Source organism: Hyperolius riggenbachi, chromosome 1 (assembly GCF_040937935.1).
Source record: "Hyperolius riggenbachi isolate aHypRig1 chromosome 1, aHypRig1.pri, whole genome shotgun sequence".
Lineage (NCBI taxonomy): Eukaryota > Metazoa > Chordata > Amphibia > Anura > Hyperoliidae > Hyperolius > Hyperolius riggenbachi.
The window spans coordinates 298611260-298634122 of NC_090646.1; the positions used below are offsets into that span (position 1 = coordinate 298611260).

A 22863-nucleotide genomic window follows, 5' to 3' on the forward strand; every position below is an offset into this window, starting at 1 on the left:
GGTATATGTGCCCAGTATATGTAGTCAGGAGGTATATGTGCCCAGTATATGTAGTCAGGGGGTATATGTGCCCAGTATATGTAATCAGGGGGTATATGTGCCCAGTATATATGTAGGCAGGGGTATATGTGTCCCAGTATATATAGCCAGGGGTATATGTGCCCAGTATATGTAGTCAGGGGGTATATGTGCCCAGTATATGTAGTCAGGGGTATATGTGCCCCAGTATATATAGCCAGGGGTAGATGTGCCCAGTATATGTAGTCAGGGGGTATATGTGCCCAGTATATCTAGTCAGGGGGTATATTTACCCAGTATATGTAATCAGGGGGTATATGTGCCCAGTATATATGTAGGCAGGGGTATATGTGCCCCAGTATATATAGCCAGGGGTATATGTACCCAGTATATGTAATCAGGGAGTATATGTGCCTAGTATATGTAGTCAGGGGTATATGTGCCCCAGTATATATAGCCAGGGGTATATGTGCCCAGTATATGTAGTCAGGGGGTATATGTGCCCAGTATATGTAGTCAGGGGGTATATATGCCCAGTATATGTAGTCAGGGGGTATATGTGCCCAGTATATGTAGTCAGGGGGTATATGTGCCCAGTATATGTAGTCAGGGGGTATATATGCCCAGTATATGTAGTCAGGGGGTATATGTGCCCAGTATATGTAGTCAGGGGGTATATGTGCCCAGTATATGTAGTCAGGGGTATATGTGCCCAGTATATGTAGTCAGGGGGTATATGTGCCCAGTATATGTAGTCAGGGGGTATATGTGCCCAGTATATATGTAGGCAGCAGGGGTATATGTCCCCAGAATAGGCAGTCAGGTGCCCCCCCAGCAGGAGGGGAGCAGAGAAGAGGGAGGGCTGTTTGGACGCGGGAGTAAGGGGGCCATCTCCCCCCCCCCTTCCCTCACCTTAGGGTGCTGATGAGCTCTCCCTCCCTCGCTGTCTCCTCCAGAAGTAACGTGCGGACAGCCGGCAGGACTTACCTCTCCTCGTTCCGGCGCAAGTACTCCACTGCCGCAAGTCTGGTCTGATCCAGACCAGAGCAGCGGCATGCAGATCCGGCGCGGGAACGAGGAGAGGTAAGTCCAGCCCGCTGCCGGCTGCCCGCACGTTACTTCTGGCGGGGACAGCGAGGGAGGGAGAGCTCAGCACCCTAAGGTGAGGGAAGGGGGGGGGAGATGGCCCCCCTTTTCCACCGTCCACACAGCTCTCCCTCTTCTCTGCGCTGCTCCCCTCCACACGCCAGGGTGAACGGCGTCCACGCTGTGGAAATAGTAAGTGGACGCCGTTCACCCGCGTCCACCCCCCACTCGACCCCTGGTTTTTCGCCTTCTTCTGGATCAACAGGGATATGTGAGGGAGCAGGCTGGTGTTGTACTTTGTTCTCTGGTTGAACTCAATGGACGCATGTCTTTTTTCAACCATAATAACTATGTAACTATGTAACATTGTACTATTCTAGTAGTGCAGGCAGACCGCTGTCCACTAATTTTTGTGCTCTTTATTATTTTACTGTATCACTTGTATTCAGCTGATTAGCCAGTGATCAACTTTAGTTAGTCGCATTCACTGCCACTGTTCAGTCACTAAGTTTAGTCAGTGACATTGTACTGTTCTAGTAGTGCAGGCACACCTCTGTCCACTAATTTTTGTGCTCTTTATTATTTTACTGTATCACTTGTATTCAGCTCATAGCCAGTGATCAACTTCAGTTAGTTGCAGTCATGGCCACTGTTCAGTCACCAAGTTTAGTCCATCTTGGAGGGTGGATACATGCCGGGGGCTGGCCAGATACGGCCAGGCAGCCACGCAAAAGGAGAGTGGGCAGGGCAGAACATTGGGGGCCAGGCGGGGGCGCAATTGGAGGGTGGGCAGGGAAGGTGGGGGCAGCAAGCTGGGGGCAGAGCTGATGCGGTCAAGGGGCCACATGATTGGAGGGGGGGGCAAGGCAGGAAGATGGGGGTTAGGTTGATGCGGCTGACTGGCCGCGCCCACCATTGACGGTGGCTAGAGTCCTGCAGCCAGGACGTCCCACGGGTGAAAGGGGGATGTTTCCTGGGACGCAGTGCAGCCTGGGACAGGGGACCCCAAACCCGGGACGTGTCCTGGCTAAAGCGGGACATCTGGTCACCGTAACCAGGGGTGCTCATCCGGATTCCGGATATCTGGGTAACCCGATATCTGAACGTTTTAGGCCTATCCGACCGGATCCAGATTCCAGATAGCTGGGACCAAATCCGAATAGCTATCTACGGATAGTTGGGCGCATAATCCGGATATCCGCGGATATCTGCGGGTATCCGGATCCGAAATACTGTAACTAAGGTGATGACGTCCTGGAGCCAATCAGAGGGCTCCCAGCAGAAGCCCTAGCAACCAATCACAGAGGGGAACCCTGGCTGGCACCATATGACCTCATTGAGCCAATCAGAGGCCTCCCAGCCTAAGCCCTGGCACCCAATCACAGAAAGGAACACTGGCCAGCCCACCTGTATAATAAGAAGGGCTGCCATACAGATCGTCCTGGCTTGCTGAATGCACACTGAGAGACATGCTCCAGTGCTGGTGCCCTACAAAGGGCTCTACACAGTTATAAACCTAAAGCTGTTCATTGATTAACCCCTTCATTACTATCACTACTCTATACTTAAATCGTTAATTAGCGTGATTGATATCTCATAGTGTGACAGTTAGAGTGTGTGCTGCAGTGCTGCTGGGCCAAGGGCTGTACACAGTGATAAGCTGTTCAGTGATTAACCCCTTCACTATCACTACACTATAGTTAAATCATTCATTAGCTTGATTGATGTACTAGTGTGACATTTAGAATGTGTGCTGCAGTGCTGCTGCAGCTGCTATGTGTCTGTGTGTGTGCTGTGCACACACCAGGCCAGCTGCTGCCTGCCATGTGCAAACACGTGCAAAGTGCAAAGTGCCATGTGCAAACACAAGCAAAGTGCAAAGTGCCACTTGCAAAGTGCCAATTGCAAAGGTGCAAAGTGCCACGTGCAAACACATGCAAAGTGCCACATGCACTTTGCATGTGCAAAGTGCCACATGCACTTTGCACGTGCAAAGTGCAGAGTGCCACATGCTAACACGTGCAAACACGTGCAAAGTGCAAAGTGACACGTGCAAACACGTGCAAGGTGCAGAGTGCAAAGTGCCATGTGCAAAGTGCAGTGCCACGTGCAAACACGTGCAAAGTGACACGTGCAAAGTGCAAACACGTGCAAAGTGCCACGTGCAAACACGTGCAAAGTGCAAAGTGACACGTGCAAAGTGCAAATACGTGCAAAGTGCAAAGTGCCACATGCAAATATGTGCAAAGTGCCACGTGCAAAGTGCACATAGAACTTTGCACGTGTTTGCACATGGCACTTTGCACTTGGCACTTTGCACTTTGCACGTGTTTGCACGTGGCACTTTGCACTTGGCACTTTGCACGTGGCACTTGGCACTTGGCACTTTGCACGTGGCACTTGGCACTTTGCACGTGGCACTTTGCACGTGGCACTTGGCACTTTGCACATGACACTTGGCACTTGGCAGTTTGCATGTGGCACGTGGCACTTTGCATGTGGCACTTTGCACATGGCACTTGGCAAAGTGCAAAGTGACACGTGCAAGGTGCAAATACGTGCAAAGTGCAAAGTGCCACATGCAAATACGTGCTAAGTGCCACGTACAAAGTGCAAAGTACCACGTGCAACCACGTGCAAAGTGCCAAGTGCAAAGTGCCATGTGCAAACACGTGCAAAGTGCTACGTGCACTTTGCACGTGTTTGCACATGCCACTTTGCACTTGGCACGTGTTTGCACGTGGTACTTTGCACTTTGCACGTGGCACTTTGCACGTGTTTGCACATGGTACTTTGCACTTGGCACTTTGCACGTGGCACTTGGAACTTTGCACGTGGCACTTTGCACATGGCACTTGGCACTTTGCACGTGGCACTTGGCACTTTGCACATGGCACCTTGCACGTGGCACTTAGCACTTTGCACGTGGCACTTGGCACATGGCACTTTGCACGTGGCACTTGGCACTTTGCACGTGACACTTGGAACGTGGCACGTGCCACTTGGCACTTTGCACGTGGCACTTTGCACATGGCAATTGGCACTTTGCATGTGGCACTTTGCACGTGGCACTTGGCACGTGGCATTTGGCATGTGGCACTTTGCACGTGGCACTTTGCACGTGGCACATGGCACTTTGCACGTGGCACTTGGCACTTTGCATGTGGCACTTGGCACTTTGCACGTGGCACTTTGCACGTGTTTGCACGTGGCACTTTGTACTTTGCACTTGGCACTTTGCACTTGGCACTTTCACGTGTTTGCACTTTGCACGTGTGGCACTTTGCACTTTGCACGTGTTTGCACTTGGCACTTTGCACATGGCATTTTGCACGTGGCACTTTGCACTTTGGACTTTTTGGACACAATGTGGGCTGCACGACTGCTGTCTGGAACCTAGACCAGATGTTAATTGACAGCCATTTTTTTTGGGGGGGAGGGATTTTAAGTCCCCACATCATCAATTAGTGTTCCTCTTTGCAAAATAATGATGCTACATGCCTCATATACCCTAAAAAACGTTTTTAAAGCAATTTAAAGGGCACTTCTGGTTTTTCTATCCAGATATGCGAATCCGGCCGGATATCCCGATACTGGGGTCGGATATCCAATCTGGATTGGAAAATTTTGAACTCGGATATCCGACCCGGATCAGATATCTGGATATCTGGATCCAAATTAGTTCCAGATAGTGAAAAATGGTATCCGAGCTCCACTGACCGTAACTTTAAACACAGGCAGCAGCCTTATTGTAACAAACTCACACTCCTGCACAATTACTTTGTTCATGCTGGTTCCTGCGGGGTATGCAGCAGCTTACAATATAAATTAAATAATGATAATCCTCAGAACTAAATCTAATTTCTTTAACAGCTCCTTTGTATGTGTGTACAGACAGAATAGGAAGAAGAATAAGAAAAAGACCTCTTCTATGGAAAAATGCAAGAAGTTTTGAATCAGGATGATACTATTTATTATTATTATTTAGTATTTACATAGCACCAACATGTTCCGCAGCGTTGTAGATTATATTGTCCTAAAAAAACTGAAAATAACACTGAGCTGCAGCTGCTACAAGGTCTACAGAATAGTCTGTATAATACTCTTGCTGCGCTGCTGTTCAGACCACCAAATCTGCACTAAACACAAAACCAAATATAGCAGCGCTTCCAAGTTTCCAACACAGTTCAATGTCAATTTATGCAGGCTTTTTTCAGATGATGTCTTCAGCACAACAGTTTTATTCCCAGCATCTTATAGTCAAGAGGTTCACTCACCAGCTCCACTGACTCTCACCACTGGAGCTCCTGATGAGTGCAGTCGAGCGGAGATCAGTGCGTGAGGAGAAATCGCGGCACATAGAGTGGAGTTCGGGTATCCAGCAAGCGCTAATCCGGAGTGTTGCACGGGGGAGAGCCCGGAACAAAAACTCTATGCTCGAATTTTACTGGAATGTTTGTAAGTGTTTTAACCATTTTATTAAAATTTTTATAACGGGTTCACACTATGGAGTATTGTATCTTCATTTGAGGTATTGCGAAACCTTTGATCTGGCTGAGCCGTTCCTATGTGGTGGAGGGACAGCAATCTAGTGTACACTCTGCAACACATCCTCTGTAGTGGGGGAAGTGGAACACCTCTCCTGTGTAGCTGATCCAGGTGGCTGAAGATTGCCCCACTAATAGGAGTTTCACTTGCTGGAGCTGATCATACAGCCTGGGAGGGGGCTGCAACCCTCCGAAGCGTGACTGACTCCTGTGGTGAGAGTCAGTGGAGCTGGTGAGGGAGCTGTTTACCTATAAGCTGCTGGGAATTGAATTGTTGTGCTGAAGACATCAGAAAAAATGCCTGCATAAATTGACATTGAACTGTATTGGAAATTTGGAAGCGCTGCTGTGTTTGGTTTTGAGATTATATTGTCCTGTCACTTAACTGTCCCTCAGAGGGGATCACAATTTAATCCCGACCATAGTCATATATTAATGTATGCATCATATAGTGTATGTATCGCAGTCTGTGTCAAATTTAGGGGGAAGCCAATTAACTTATTTGTAAGTTTTTGAGATGCGGGATAAAACTGGAGTGCCCGGAGGAAACCAAGGCAGACACGGAAGAACATACTTACTCTTGTCGCCACCAGAGGTGGCAGCGCTGCACATCATGTTCAAGCTCTCCAATACTTCCCCCAATATTAGCCAGGTGGAGGAAGTATCGGAGACAGTGATGCTCACCCGAGCTTGGATATCCGAGATACTCGGATATCCTAGCTCTTTTTTCACTATCCGAGCTCGAATACCGAGCTCGAATAGTATTAGCTATCCGGGCTGTGCTATCCGAGCGCACTCGGATAGCAATCAGCTATCCGGAGATATTCTAGCTATCCGAGCTCGGATAGCGTCATCCGCTCAGATAGCGTCACGTCACGTCACCTCGAGTCCTCACAAGCGAATCAGAGGGCTCCCAGCCCTCTGACTGCAGCCAATCACAGAGGGGGAGCCTGGCCAAGCCCCCCTCTATAAATAGCGGGCGCCATGTTGCCTCACTCGTCCTGCTTGCGACTTACTGACTGACTGTACTGAGAGATTGCTCCAGTGCTTTTTGTCTGTGCAAGTGCATTTATTGTTCAATACACCAAGCGTTCTTACACTCCAACACTTGATATTAACCTGTATTGCTTTGTATTGTAGATAGATTGTATTTTAGGCAGTTTAGTTTGTGTGATTAGGGACTAGGGAGGGAGACTGTCACTGGTGCTGCTGCAGCTGCAGCCAGCAGCTAGGCCCTGTGCCTAGGCAAGGCAGCCTGCCCTGCTCTGTGCTCTAGTCTCTAGTTACCTGTGCTCTCACCTGTCCTACTCTACTGTACTACTTCTGTGTTAGATAGATTATTGTACTATTTTGTAGTTAGCAGGCCCAGCTTTACTGCTATACCTGTCCTGTATCTGCTCTCTGTAATCTAGTCACACCTGTTCTATTGTTTAGCTAGATTCTTCTATTGTTTAGTTAGTACTGTAGTACTGCAGTCAGTGCTAGTAGTTGTTAGAGTAGTAGTACTACTGTGTTAGCTTTCTACAGAACTGCTGTGCTGTGAGCAGTGCCAGTGTGACAGTTAGTGTGCACTAGTGTCTTCTCCTCTGCTGTCTGACTGGCACTTGGCACGTGCCACATCCGGCATGCTCCTAGCACATGTTACACCTGCTGCTGCTGCTGCTGCATTGCTCTGCTCCTGCTGCCTGTGCAGCTCCCACCACAGGGTGCCACAGGCCACTGATACCACCTATTTTAACCCAAAACACAATTGCTGCGTAATTTTTTGGAGGTGTCTGGGGTGAAAACTGTCATGTCCCAGTTGGGCGGTTGGACTTTGGACACAATGTGGGCTGCACGACTGCTGTCTGGAACCTAGGCCTGATGTTAATTTACAGGTAATTAGTGTTTCCCTTTACAAAATAATGATGCTACATGCCTCATATACCCTAAAAACGTTTTTAAAGCAATTTAAAGGCCACTTCCGGTTTTTCTATCCAGATATCCGAATTTGCCCGGATAGCCCGGATACTGTGGTCGGATATCCGATTTGCATTCGGATCGGAAAATTTTGAACTCGGATATCAGACCCAGATCGGATATCGGGGTATCCGGATCCGAATCGGATCCGGATTTTGAAAAGGGGTATCCGAGCAGCTGGAACATGAAGTGGAGCACAACAGCCAGAGGCAGCAACAAAGGTAAGTTGACCCCCCTGCCGCGGTACGCATATGTAATCATTCAGGTTCTGATTCTGAGCTGAACTATTCGCAATTCCGTTCATAATTCAAATGCCAACCCCTCCTCGTCACTAGTGCTTTTCACTGCTATCAAAGTGAACCTGAAGTGAAAATAAGCTTATGAGAAAATTCTATGTGTAGTACTGATGGCAAATAAAACATCAGTAACATAGAGAGGAGTCTCATTATTTTTATTTTCAGTTTAATGGCTTAATTTTTAATATTGCACCAGACTGTCACTGTTGCTATTTAGAATCAACACTTTGCATTATTAAGATGAAAGATAAGTAATGATCCTTTGAATTTCCCTCCACTAAAACCTCATCTTCTACTTCTCTGGAAACAGGACTGAATTTGACAAGCTGTTTGACATTTTTTTTTTATTTTTGCATCAACAACAACTCTTGACTAATTAACTCTTGCTGTACTGGAAAACAATTTCTTACTAAGATTAATACTTAATGTACCGATGTTTATCTCATCATGTCACGTCACTTAAAGCGGAATATAACCCTGCATTTCAAGTTTGCTCTAAAATATTATTTACAGCATATTATATGCAAAAAGCATTTTTTTTTACTAGACCAGCATTGGAAGGGTTAAACACAGAGGTTTAAAGGTCCTGGAGAGATATGCAGAAGTTCAGATAGATACATTCTATTTAGTTACATGTATCTATTGATAAACAGTTACACACTCTTTGGCTGTCGTCCAAGCTCCTTCTCAGTGAGAGAGATGAGTCACATTCAACACTTAGATACATTATGTAAACAAAATGTATCTATTTCAGCTTCGGATGCGTCTGCAGAAATCTAAAGGAACTTTAAAGCCCTGTGTAACCCTTCCAATGCTGGTCTAGTAAAAAAAAAATGCTGGTTGCATATAATATACTGTAAATAATGTTTTAGAGCAAAGTTGAAATGCAGGGTTATATTCCGCTTTAAGGTACACTTTAAGATGCAGCCGAATGGCATGTGTAACCCCATGTATGTCATCGTTTAACATGCGGCAGTGTTACTCAGTAGCAGAAAAAGCAACATGTCACACCTGAGCATGGCTGTGGCTCTGTAGAATCCGTAGAGAGGGCAACTCTCCACAGCCCATGCCGATTGCTAGCAAGTGCCTGGCTTTTGCATGGGGGCAGCTGACAGGCAGTGAAGTCACCAACTTTAGCCTCCCATGTGAAAGAGGCCTTAAACAAGAAATATTCAAAGCTTGATATCAGCTTTGAAAGTCAATCTAATGCCCATCCTGCAACCAATTCATACATAATGCTGTCTACCTAACCTGACCCACAAATCAGGTATTCCACTGGTACCTAACACAGGTCCCCAGCCGACATAATTATTAAATGAGAAAATAAATAATTCAGCATTCATGCACAACCAAACAGTTGCCTTGTAAGAGCAAACTTAATTAAACTCTCCTATACACATGCGTATATATATATATATATATATATATATATATATATGTATATATATATATATATATATATATATATATATATATATATATATATATATATATATATATATATATACAGTGGCTTGCAAAAGTATTCGGCCCCCTTGAAGTCTTCCACATTTTGTCACATTACTGCCACAAACATGAATCAATTTTATTGGAATTCCACATGAAAGACCAATACAAAGTGGTGTACACGTGAGAAGTGGAACAAAAATCATACATGATTCCACACATTTTTTACAAATCAATAACTTCAAAGTGTGGTGTGCGTAATTATTCAGCCCCCTTTGGTCTGAGTGCAGTCAGTTGCCCATATACATTGCCTGATGAGTGCTAATGACTAAATAGAGTGCACCTGTGTGTAATCTAATGTCAGTACAAATACAGTTGCTCTGTGACGACCTCAGAGGTTGTCTAAGAGAATATTGGGAGCAACAACACCATGAAGGCTAAAGAACACACCAGACAGGTCAGGGATAAAGTTATTGAGAAATTTAAAGCAGGCTTAGGCTACAAACATTTTTCCAAAGCCTGAACATCCCACAGAGCACTGTTCAAACGATCATTCAGAAATGGAAGGAGTATGGCACAACTGTAAACCTACCAAGACAAGGCCGTCCACCTAAACTCACAGGCCGAACAAGGAGAGCGCTGATCAGAAATGCCGTCAAGAGGCCCATGGTGGCTCTGGACAAGCTGCAGAGATCTACAGCTCAGGTGGGGGAATCTGTCCATAGGACAACTATTAGTCGTGCACTGCACAAAATTGGCCTTTATGGAAGAGTGGCAAGAAGAAAGCAATTGTTGACAGAAAAGCATAAGTTTGCAGTTTGCCACAAGCCATGCGGGGGACACAGCAACCATGTGGAAGAAGGTGCTCTGGTCAGATGAGACCAAAACTGAACTTTTTGGCCAAAATGCAAAACGCTATGTGTGGCGGAAAACTAGCACACCATCCCCACTGTCAAATATGGTGGTGGCAGCTCTGGGGGTGCTTCTCTTCAGCAGGGACAGGGAAGCTGGTCAGAGTTTATGGGAAGATGGATGGAGCCAAATACAGGGCAATCTTGGAAGAAAACCTCTTGGAGTCTGAAAAAGACTTGAGACTGGGCTGAGGTTCACCTTACAGCAGGACAACGACTCTAAACATAAAGCCAGGGCAACAATGGAATGGTTTAAAACAAAATATATCCATGTGTTAGAATCAGGGCAGTTTCTAGGCTAAAATGCACCCAGGGCGAGGGTGTTAAAATTGCGCCCCCCCCCCCCCCCGCGGAGCCAGGTATACATGCCCGCAGTATAGGTTAGCCAGGTCTAGTTGCACTCAGTATAGGTAGCCAGCTATAGGTCCCCCCAGTATAGGTAGCCAGGCATAGGTGCCCCAGTATAGTTGCCCCCAGTATAGGTTAGCCAGGTAGGTGCCTCCAGTATAGGTAGCCGGTATAGTTGCCCCCAGTATAGGTTAGATAGGAAGGTGCCCCCGGTATAGGTTAGATAGGTAGGTGCCCCCAGTTAAGATTAGCTAGGTGGGTGCCTCCAATATAGGGAGTCAGAATAGTTGCCCCCAGCCTAGGTTAGATAGGTAGGTGCCCCCAGTATAGGTTAGTTAGGTAGGTGCCTCCAATATAGGTAGCCAGTATAGTTGCCACCAGTATAGGCTAGGTAGGTAGGTACCCCCAATACAGGTTAGATAGGTAGGGGCCCTCCAGTATAGGTTAGATTAGGTAGGTGCCCCCCAGTGTGGTTAGATTAGGTAGGTGCCCCCCAGTGTGGTTAGATTAGGTAGGTGCCACCCAGTATAGGTTAGATTAGGTAGGTGCCCCCCAGTGTGGTTAGATTAGGTAGGTGCCCCCCAGTATAGGTTAGATTAGGTAGGTGCCCCCCCCCCCCACCAGTGTGGTTAGATTAGGTAGGTGCTCCCCCGTATAGGTTAGATTTGGTAGGTGCCCCCCAGTAAAAGTTAGATAGGTAGCTGCCCCCCAGTATGGAGGGGGGAGTCAGCCGCGGGGAGGGCAGCCCGACCTCTCCCTCCCTTCCTCTCTGCGGGCCGCCCTCCGTGCTCCCCCCTCCGAGTCTGACTGCAGGGAAGCGCTGTGTAGGGAGGGCAACTCACCTCCCTGGTTCCAATCGCCGCCGGTCTCTTCTTCTCTTCATAGCCGCTGATACACACACTGCTTCCGGCTAAACAGGAAGCAGTGTGTGTATCATCGGCTATGAAGAGAAGAGGAGACCGGCGGTGATTGGAACCAGGGAGGTGAGTTGCCCTCCCTACACAGCGCTTCCCTGCAGTCAGAGTCAGACTCGGAGGGGGAGCACGGAGGGCGGCCCTCGGAGAGGAAGGGAGGGAGAGGTCGGGCTGCCCTCCCCGCGGCTGACTCCCCACTCCATTACAGCGCCCACAACTCTTTCGGCGCCCAGGGCGGTGCACGGGCCGCACGACCCTAGAAACGGGTCTGGTTAGAATGGCCCAGTCAAAGTCCAGATCTAAATCCAATCGAAAATCTGAAGCAAGATCTGAAAACTGCTGTTCACAAACCCTGTCCATCGAATCTGACTGAGCTGGAGCTGTTTTGCAAAGAAAAATGGGCAAGGATTTCAGTCTCTAGATGTGCAAACCTGGTAGAGACATACCCTAAAAGACTGGCAGCTGTAATTGCAGCAAAAGGTGGTTCTACAAAGTATTGACTCAGGGGGCTGAATAATTACGCACACCCCACTTTGCAGTTATTTATTTGTAAAAAAAATTTGGAATCATGTATGATTTTCATTCCACTTCTCACTTGTACACCACTTTGTATTGGTCTTTCATGTGGAATACCAATAAAATTGATTCATGTTTGTGGCAGTAATGTGACAAAATGTGGAAAACTTCAAGGGGGCCGAATACTTTTGCTAGCCACTGTATATATATATTGATCACCTCCCAAACCTCACTGCTTGTACTTGGGGACACCTTGATTACTTGAACACTACTGCTATTTCTGTATAAGCTTATAAAAAGATCATTTGTTCACAATTTTACAAAATGAACATCAGGAAAATTACAAAAGTACATTAAACCTGTACACACCAGACATATAACCCCCAAGTACAGAAATAAATATATTAATGTCTCACTTACCTTCAATAACAGGGCAGGATGACTCCAGGCTACGCGATACCCTTGGTGTAGTAATTTTGTCCAATGTGGAAGGCACAGACTTTGAACGCAGTCTCTTAGCAGAGCTCTCTTCTTCCTGGCAACATTTTTAATCAATAAATTATCAAGTAATTGAACATTCAGAGCTGTATACAATACAATTCATGTGTTAAATTGATTAAAACCACAAAAAAGTAATAAATATGCATTTTATATCCCATACATGCACGGGCGTCCGCACGTATGGCAAAATAGGGCATTTGCCTCCCCCTGGCCGTCAAGCGCCCCCCCCCCCCCCCCCCCCCCGGCGCCTGCTGTGTACTGTCATCTGCGCTGCCAATCAAAAATGATCGAGGCACCTGCCGCTGTGTTAAATTTAAATTTAGGGACAGTCAGTAAAGAAGAGACCAAAATTGTGCTGTCCATAATGCCAGTTATTTTCCTGCATGTGCAGGTAAAAAGTAGAAAAATAGTTCCCTTCCCTCATCAACTCCTTCTTAGCCTCTTCACAAGACTAGTCTCCTGCTTACTCCGCCCCTTCCCAGCCACATCAGCCCAATCAGGGGAGGTGCCCACTTGTTTGAACTCAAGTGCGCTTTGCTTTGATGGAGACAGCTTTTGGAGTCAGAAGAATGCGAAAGAATGCTGCACACAGCTTTCCGGAGGAACAGAGCCATCTTTAGCACACGTGGAGCAAGCAGTGCACTGTCCCGTCCTGTACAGCACAAGAGTGCACTGCTGCTGCTAAGAGAGAGGCTCTGCCAAAGACCTGTGCAACCCTACAATGTCGCTGCAAACTGTGAGTACAAATTACATGGGACGGTGTCACGCTGACAGGACTGTGTGCAGTGAACTCACTCTGCACAGAGATGGGGTGAGATGGACCTCTGGGCTGGGTCCAGACATCGAGAGCTTGCTAATAGAGATGGTCCGAATGGTTCGCCAGCGAACGGCTCCCGGCGAACTTCCGTGGTTCGCGATCGCGGTGAACCGGGAACTTTTCCGGGAGTTCGGTTCGCCCCCATAGTGCATCATGAGGGTCAACTTTGACCCTCTACATCACAGTCAGCAGGCACATTGTAGCCAATCAGGCTACACTCCCTCCTGGAGCCACTCCCACCCTTATAAAAGGCAGGCACCGCCGGCCATTATACTCACCCGTGTGCCTGCAGTAAATAGAGAAGGGACAGCTGCTGCAGACTGAGCAGACTCTCATAGGGAAAGATTAGTTAGGCTCTTGTTGGCTTCTTAGCTTGCTCCTTGCTGATTCTTATTGCTAAAATAGCACCCCACAACAGCTCTTTTGAGAGCTAATCTTGTCTGATCTGATGGGTAGCAGTGACAGGTGGTGATGGGGTGTTTGATGGGTGATCACTGGGTGATTAGAGGGGAGAGCAGATGTAAACAATGCACTTTCGGAGGCGATCTGAGGGTGGGTCTGTGGGCAATTTGAGGGTGTGGGTGGGTGAGGTGCCCACAAGTGGCAAGTTAGGGTCTGATCTGATGGGTGGCAGTGACAGGTGGTGACAGGGGGTGATTGATGGATGATTGACAGGTAATTGACAGGTGATCAGTGGGTGATTACAGGGGAGAATGGATGTATACAGTACACAGGGGGGGGGGGGGGTGGTGTCTGAAGAGAATCTGAGAGTGTGGGGGGATGATCAGGAGCCCCCAGGGGGCAGTTTAGGACCTAATCTACAAAATAGCGTTGAAAGATAGTGATAGGGAGTGATTGATGGGTGATTAGGGGGGTGATTGGGTACAAACAGGGGTCTGGGGGGTGGGCAGGGGGGTCTGAGGGGTGCTTTGGGTGATCAGGGGGCAGGGGGGGGCAGGATCAGTGTGTTTGGGTGCAGACTAGGGTGGCTGCATCCTGCCCTGGTGGTCCCTCGATCACTGGGACCACCAGGGCAGGAGGCAGCCTGTATAATACGCTTTGTATACATTACAAAGCGTATTATAAGCTTGCATTGCGGCGATCAAGGGGTTAACAACCCGACGGCGCTTCAGAACCGCCGGCAGGTTGATGTCGCGGGTAGGCGGAGCCTATTGCTGGCGGATGCGCGCGCATCACAGCGTGCTATCCCCGGCCAGCTAGAGTCCCGGGACCCGATGCCAATTGGTGTTACGTGGTCCTGGGCGTGCCACTTTGCAGCCGCACATTGGCTATGTGCGGTCGTCAAGTGGTTAAAACCCATTTAGAATAAAAAAAATTCTTAGCAAAATGTACTACCCACAGAAAGCCTAATTGGTGGCGAAAAAACGAGGTATAGATCATTTTGTTGTGATAAGTAGTAATAAAGTTATTAGGGAATAAAAGGGAGGAGCACTGACAGGTCTGTTAGGGTAAAGACCCTTGGGGATGAACTGGTTAAAATACAGAGTGTAGTCTGTAAACTGCAAATATTAGAGAATGATGCAATGTTATATATATATAAAAAAAAGCTATATAACAGAAAATAAAAATATGAGACTCTTTTCTTTGCTACTAACGTTCTATGAATTATCCATACTACACATACAATTCATTATAACATACGTTTTTTTGTTGTTGTTTTTTTCATTTCAGTGTCACTTCGAGGGTAAATTCAAGAATACAGTACAGTGGAACCTTGGTTTGCAAGCATAATTGGTTTCGTTAACATGCTTGTAATCCAAAGCACTCTTTGGATTACGATTTTCCCATAAGTATTAATGGAAACAGTTCTAGAAAAAAATATTTAATACAAAGCACTGTACTGTATAAAATACAAAATGTTAAAATAAAGATGTAAACAATATTTTCACTATAACTAACAGAATCAGTTCTAGCTGGTGGCTGAAATGTGACCTTGTACAGTCCCTACAATCAGATTAAGGCCTCTTGCACACTGCAAGCGATTCATATTCAGATTCCGCTTTTTAATCTGTTTTTACTTCAGATTCAGATTTGCAGTTTTCTCCCTGCACACTGCAAATCGGAATCTGAATCTGATGTAAAAAACAGATTAAAAAGCGGAATCTGAATCTGAATCGCTTGCAGTGTGCAAGAGGCCTAAATACAATTAAATACAATCCTTGCAGTGTCAAAGGGAGATCCATCGGCTCAGTTGTGATGACGTAATGCAAGTATACGTTTTTTTGCTTGTATATCAAGATGTTGCTTGTATATCAAGTCAAAGTTTCACAAAATGTTTTGCTTGTATTGAAAAGCGCTCTCACACAAAGTTACTCTCAATCCAAGGTTTGACTGTAGTTCTAACAGCAAATTGAAGCATCAATCATACAGGCTTTTTGTGTGTCAATAATACACAGCCCTGCAAGGAATGCAAAGGGTTTCTAAATTCTAAGATATGCTTGTTAAATTAAACCCAGGTGATATGCTCCTTAACACGTTGAAGACAAATGTAATGTCTTTGCTATACAGCTGCAGGCCTTATGTTTGCACACATGACCACCTATGCTTTTATAAGGGGGCTTTTAGGACCATTGTAGTCCCTTACACACTCCAATGAGTTCTGGTTCACCATGAGCTTGCTGGTTAATCTGTACCTCTCGGTGTTACAAGCCCTAGTCCATAGAGCCAAATTAATCCATGACATGCACTGATGAGGATCAAACAATCCGAAACAGTCTGTATGCATGTTGGATTATTCTGGCTCTGTACAAATTAACAAGCTGACACATCATTGCATTCCAGCGGTTCTGGAGGTGTGTTTAGCTTCTAAGGGTGACAATGGTTAATTTGCATATATTTCAGCAGTGATGCACGGGGAGACATCTCAAGCTCACTCAAACCTGAATTATCGCAAATTCTTTCTGTTTTAAGAAAGCAAACTTTTGTTTTTCTTTCATAAGGGCAAATACAATAATTTTATCTGAGGTATCTGTCAAAAAACTTAAAGTGCTCAAAAACATTATCATTTGCTTCACTAACTTGAGAAAAGGGGGCATCCATTTCAGGAATATATTCCCAGAGTTTAAACTTTTCCCCTAAAAAGTGAAACCTTCTCTTGAACCCTCTAGACAGACTGTTATTAAGACTCTTCTACTGGCTTGAAATAATCTTTAGTTGCATTATGTTCATGGAAGAATGACAGCTCTGAAATCTCTACAGCACTACAGATAGTCTACAGGTTTATACAACCCACGTGCCGTCATGCGCATGCACCAAGCTCTCCCGCCTCACTACTGCCCGATCCAGGAGAGGCTGAGGAGGGATTTTAGGTGAGAGTGGAGGGGAGCAAAGGAGAATGGGGGGAGCAGTGGGCATGAGGACTGGTTCACATCAATGATTGCTCCCCCCATTTTTTAAATTTGTGTCGGCTCTGGTATCGTTTAAGAACAAACCTACAGTCTCTATCTCGTTTGTTAGGTGAGGAGTATATGTACATGTTTTTTCATGCGCAGATATGGAGTGTGACTCATTCTGTTGAATTTCCTAAGTAAAATGAATAGCCTTTAGCAGTTCCTTTGTTTATCATCAGAAAATTTAAATGTGTGGAGTTCATGTTTCTCCTCATTTCTTTCCTCATCCTCACAGATTTCTCAAGGCACAGTGGATTACTTTTTTGTGCCTTTTGTAGCAACTGAGGTGGAGGGAACAGCATGGTGGGTTTAAATGCCTTAAATGTCTATTTCATAAATGCCAATTCTTCTTTCACAGCACCCATAAAGTCTTTACACGATGAGGCACACTAACTACAACTTTAGAAATACAAGCTTTACATAACTACTAGATCCAGATAGTGGTGATTTTAACATATTTTTAGAGCCACACCATATAAAATACAAAGGGAAAACTCCACATCCATGCCAACAGGTGAAATCAGTATTAACATTTATAGAGAATGTGCATACCATAAAAACAGCATGTTTCAGGCTAAGCACTATGCTGCAAATACATTTAAAACCAACTGCGTAAAGAAAACAAAGGGTAATGATGGTGGGACAAGGTACATAATGTCACACAACCATGGTCCCTAGTACAAGATAGTGCTGCAAAGAAAAAGCAAGATGTGTCTGACTATAAAAAAGCTATAACAATGCACAGAGATCCATGTGAAGAGGACTGTTATTACTGAGGACCAATCACAGTGCTCACACTCCAGATCGAGAGATGAAAATGCCCTTTATTAGTGTGCCTGTGCTAAAGGTAAAGGTATCACTTCTTTCCCTGTGATTCTTCAGTTGTGTTCATGCTACCCATACAAGGAGATTTTGCGTTGTTAGGAATCCTGCTTTATGTGGTTGCACCTGCTGGTGGCACTAGTTTCCTGGACTTTGGTATTATCTCTGTTCACCTGCAGGTGGCACTTTGCAACACTTCACGACATAAGTTTGCCTGCAGTTTCTCGGCTTACCTGCTGGTGGCTCTCTGCATTTGAACGGCAGTACTTTCAGTATTCACCAAAATACTGCCGTTCACTTGCCCACATGCAACTGATCCTGGAAATTATGAATTATGACATAACCTGTTGTATTTGCATTTAAAGAGACACTTAAGCCAGAAAAAAAATGAGTTTTACTCACCTGGGGCTTCTACCAGCCCCCTGCAGCAGTCCTGTGCCCTCGCAGCCACTCACTAATCCTCTGGTCCCCCACTGCCAGCTAGTTGCGTTTTTGCCGACAGGCCTGTCAGGACTGGGCACGCGTAGCTTTTTCCTCATTCCCGACTGTAATTAGCGCTATTGCCGCATTACGCACGCATAGATATGCGGCAACGCATATTTTTGTACACGTTGCGGCACGCAATAGCGCTAATTACAGTCGGGAATGCGGAAAAAGCTACGCGTGGCCAGTCCTGACGGGCCTGTCAGCAAAAACAAAACTAGCTGGCAGCGGTGGACCAGAGGATTAGTGAGTGACTGTGAGGGCACAGGACTGCTGCAGGGGGCTGGTAGAAGCCCCAGGTGAGTAAAACTCATTTTTTTCTGGCTTACGGGTTCACTTTAAGGACTCCACGCACCTCAGAACCTTGCCAGAACCTTAGTTCAGCTTGGCTGTCTTGATCGCTGAGATCTGTGCTCCCTGCCAGTGGTGAGCAGATAATTTCCGTTCCGTGATTCACTAGTACTTTTTCACTATTCGACTTCCGCATACGAATCCGTGATCGATTCTGGATCACAGAAATCGACCTCGGAAATTCCGTGATTCCAAATATTCGGAAAGCGATCACGCTCGTGATCGCGGTGGAAATCCATGATTAGGTCGTGATCGGGTGGAAATGGGCAGAAATGACATCCCTGGGCCAATCAGAGGCCCTCAGCCAGGCCCTAGCAACCAATCGTAGGAGGGGAGGCTCTGCCCTCCCCTCCCCTCCTGTTTATAAAGAGGGGGCCATTTCCAGAGCTCCGTCCTTGCTAGACTCTGTGGCACTAAAAGGATCATCTCCAGGCCATATTGTGCATCAGGAAGAGCGTTTTAGTCCTTAAAGGAACACTGTAGGGGGGTCGGGGGAAAATGAGTTGAACTTACCTGGGGCTCAGGGACGGATCTAGGGGGGGGGCAGGCGGGTCTCTTGCCCCAGGCGGTGGCAGCCGGCAGGCGGCAGGCTCTTTATCCCCGCTTGTGTGGCCTCCACTTTCCCCCTGTTGTTTGCGCTGCCGGCGCTGCGCTGCCCCCCGAGTGTGTGTCAGCCAGGCTCAGCTCAGGCGCTGTGTCAGCATAGCGGAGGGACGGCGGATCATAGCGGCAGTCATACATACTAACTTCAGCCGCTCTCCGCGGAACGCAGACCTGGTCTCCTCTCTGTCGCACCTCTAGTGTTGGCTTCTGTAATGCACGTCATCAGTGAAGCCAAATAGAGAGGTGCGCGAGTGCGACTCACAGAGAGGAGAGGAGACTAGGTCTGCATTCTGGTCCGGAGAGCGGCTGAAGTGTTATGACTACTGCCGCTGCCTGAAGTGCGGGTGGTGCTGGTGCCTAATTGCTGCAGCCTGCAGGTCAGGTCAGTCAGCATAGAGAGAAATTCTCTCGCACAATTCGTTCTGTGCACACTGCACAGCCACAGTCAGTGCACCCCTCAGGCTCAGCTGAGCTACATGATATGTGCCCACCATCTCTCTCACACACTTCTCTGCCTCTCTCATCATGACATGATCTCATGTGAGAATCTCTCGCCCACTTGTGCACACCCTTATTCAATCATGTGCCCACGTGACTTACTTGCCTCTTCTCCCTCATACATTTGTGCACCCCCTTGCCCACATATGTACCCCTTTACCACTTTTGTGCACCCCTCACCTGTGACCCAGTCAGATATGGTCCACTTCTTCACCAGCTTCTGTGCACTCCAAACTTCTGTGCACCCCTGCTTTACCCACATATGCGACCCCTTGCCACTTTTACAGAAAGGTGGCAAGGGGTCGCATATGTGGGTAAAGCAGGGGTGCACAGAAGCAAGTGAAGGGGCACATATGTGGACGAGGGGGCACAGTCTGGTGAGGGGGCACAGAAATGTGTGAGGAATACAGAAAGGTGGCAAGGGGCCGCATATGTGGGTAAAGGGGTGCACAGAAGCAAGTGAAGGGGCACATATGTGGACGAGGGGGCACAGTCTGGTGAGGGGGCACAGAAATGTGTGAGGAATACAGAAAGGTGGCAAGGGGCCGCATATGTGGGTAAAGGGGTGCACAGAAGCAAGTGAAGGGGCACATATGTGGACGAGGGGGCACAGAAATGTGTGAGGGACAGAAAAGTGGCAAGGGGTCGTATATGTAAGTTGCAACTTGGTCTAGATCAGTCCCTGCCCCCCCCCCCCCCCCTCTGTTGCAATTCCCCCCTTCCTCCCCTCCAAGGGTGGCAATTTACTGGCCCCCTCGTTTGTTGCAATCCCCCCTTTCATCCACCTCCGAGGGTGGCGATTTACTAAACCCCCCCATGTGGCAACCCCCCCCCCCCCTCCTGCAGCCATCCCCTGTTCGGTGTAATACATATCGGTCCTGCGGATGGCTGTCACACAAGCTCTGCGCTGCAGCTCCGTCATCCCTGCCGAGGACACAGACACTCTGCTTGGTGACATCACTAAGCCGCGTGTCTGTGTATCGACAGAGAAGAAGGAGCTGCAGAGCTTGCGTGACACCCGCAGGATCGAAGGCTCGGATTGTATAGTTACACCGGGCAGGGGATGGCTGCAGGGGGGGCGGGGGTCGCCACAAGGGGGAGTTCAGGAAATCGCCAGCCTCGAACAGTAGGGATAAGAGCATAGGCGCCAAAACCTGACCTTGCCCCAGGCGCAACTTGGTCTAGATCCGTCCCTGCTGGGGCTTCTAATGGTCCCCCGCAGACATCCTGTGCCCACGCAGCCACTCACCGATGCTCCGGCCCCGCCTCCGGTTCACTTCTGGAATTTCAGACTTTAAAGTCTGAAAACCACTGCGCCTGCGTTGCCGTGCCCTCACTACCACTGATGTCACTAGGAGCGTACTGCACAGGCCCAGTATGGTCTGTGACTGCGCAGTATGCTCCTGGTGACATCAGCGGGAGCGAGGACACGGCAACACAGGCGCAGTGGTTTTCAGACTTTAAAGTCTGAAATTCCAGAAGTGAACCGGAGGCGAGGCCGGAGCATCGGTGAGTGGTTGCGCGGGCACAGGATGTCTGCGGGGGACCAGTAGAAGCCCTGGGTAAGTTCAACTCATTTTCCCCCGACCCCCCTACAGTGTTCCTTTAAATTGCCCTTATACTGTATCTGATACTTGTATTCAGCTAGCTAGCAGTGAGTGATTACTTAAGTTAGTTGTAGTCAGTGTAGTTGTCAGTGAGAGAGTGTACTGATTGCTGTGCTTAGTGCAGGCAGTTTCAACTTCACACTGATTCTACTGCTCTATTACTGTATACTTGTTAGCTAGCTAAGCCAGCCAGCGATCAACTTCAGTTAGTTGCAGTCACTGCCATTGTTGTTCAGTCACTAAGTTTAGTCAGTGACATTGTACTTTGCTACTATCATGCAGCCGGTTAGTTTGCTGTGCGCATAGTGCAGGCAGACCGCGGCGCTGTCCACTCATTTTCGTGTTCTATTACTGTATTCAGTATTTTTTTTTCTTTTTTGAAATATAAATAAAAGCCCCCTGTTATATTCCGTCTGTCTGGCCCCAGGCCCGCACACACATATTGACTGTAAAAATCAGCACATTTTCTCCACCTTGAAATTTTGTGCATACAACATGTCTGGCAGGGGTCGTGGGTGTGGCAGGAGAGGGAGTGCCATTGCCTCCGCCACTTCTGGGACTGGTCCATGGCCAGGGAGAGGGCGCTCAGCTGTAGGGGGTGCAGCAGAGAGGCGTCTATCAGCAGCACAGCCTGGGCCGAGTCAGCCGACGCCGGTGACACCCATTTTCTGACCACTTTAGTCCACTTTAGTCTTCCTCCTGCTTCCGCTGAGTTTCACCACCAGGGTCCATGGATGCATCTAATTTTTTGGGCAGCATTGTCATGCTGTGGTACCACCAGTGAGGTGCCATGGTCATTCTGTGCTGCCGTACTGACCGCTTTAGTCCTCCTCCTGCTGCCACTGAGGCTCTATTTCCCTACTAAAGTATGCTTTCCCACCATCTGGGTTCACAGACAACTCTGCTGCCATTTCATTGCTATCGCTGCAAGGAAAAAAATAAAATTGATAAAAACCTCTCTGGATGTTTTTGTGGCATCGGCCACTCATCCTCCTCCAGTGCTACCACTACTGCCAGGTGCCATTGGGACTCAAAAACAGATGAGTGCTTACCTGCAAAAAAGTGCACACCCCACTCATGGGATTCAAATACACAATGAGCATACACATGACCTGTCTACCACTTGGAGGATGTTAGTTTCACTAACAATTTGCAATTTGTTAGGTACTTGTCCCTCCCACTGTCGAAGAAGTCTTTCCTCCATGGGAGGGGACCTAACACTAACTAAATTCTACCTATGCATATGCATAGCCTGGGCGCGCTACCAGTAAAATTGAGAATTGCGCAAAAAAAAAAAAAATCAGCGCATCACCAGGCCGCCTCTGAATGGCCTCAGCTCAGAGATGCGCTGAGCCCCCCCAGAAACTGCAAATTGTTAGTGAAACTAACATCCTCCAAGTGGTAGACAGGTCATGTGTATGCTCATTGTGTATTTGAATCCCATGAGTGGGGTGTGCACTTTTTTGCAGGTAAGCACTCATCTGTTTTTAAGTAGCGCTGTTCATTTCTTTGCTATGTTTGATTGATTTATTTCTGGTCAGCTGCTCCCACTTAATAGTTTTCCTTTGGTGTATATGCAGAGCCTCTGTTTGGGTTCAAGGTGCGTTTGCAGTTTCTGGGGGGGCTCAGCGCATCTCTGAGCTGAGGCCATTCAGAGGCGGCCTGGTGATGCGCTGATCCCACTTTTTTTTTTTTTTTGCGCAATTCTCAATTTTACTGGTAGCGCGCCC

At 47.4% G+C, this 22863-nt stretch overlaps 1 protein-coding gene across 1 annotated transcript in view; it reads right to left on the reverse strand.

Annotated features, from left to right (window-relative positions):
• Positions 1 to 22863, reverse strand: part of LOC137508681 (rho guanine nucleotide exchange factor 18-like) — a 249878-nt gene that overhangs the window by 110006 nt on the left and 117009 nt on the right. The window contains exon 5 of the mRNA XM_068233775.1: positions 12462 to 12576. Within this exon, the coding sequence (XP_068089876.1) occupies positions 12462 to 12576 (115 nt within the window). The remainder of the gene's footprint in view (positions 1 to 12461; positions 12577 to 22863) is intronic.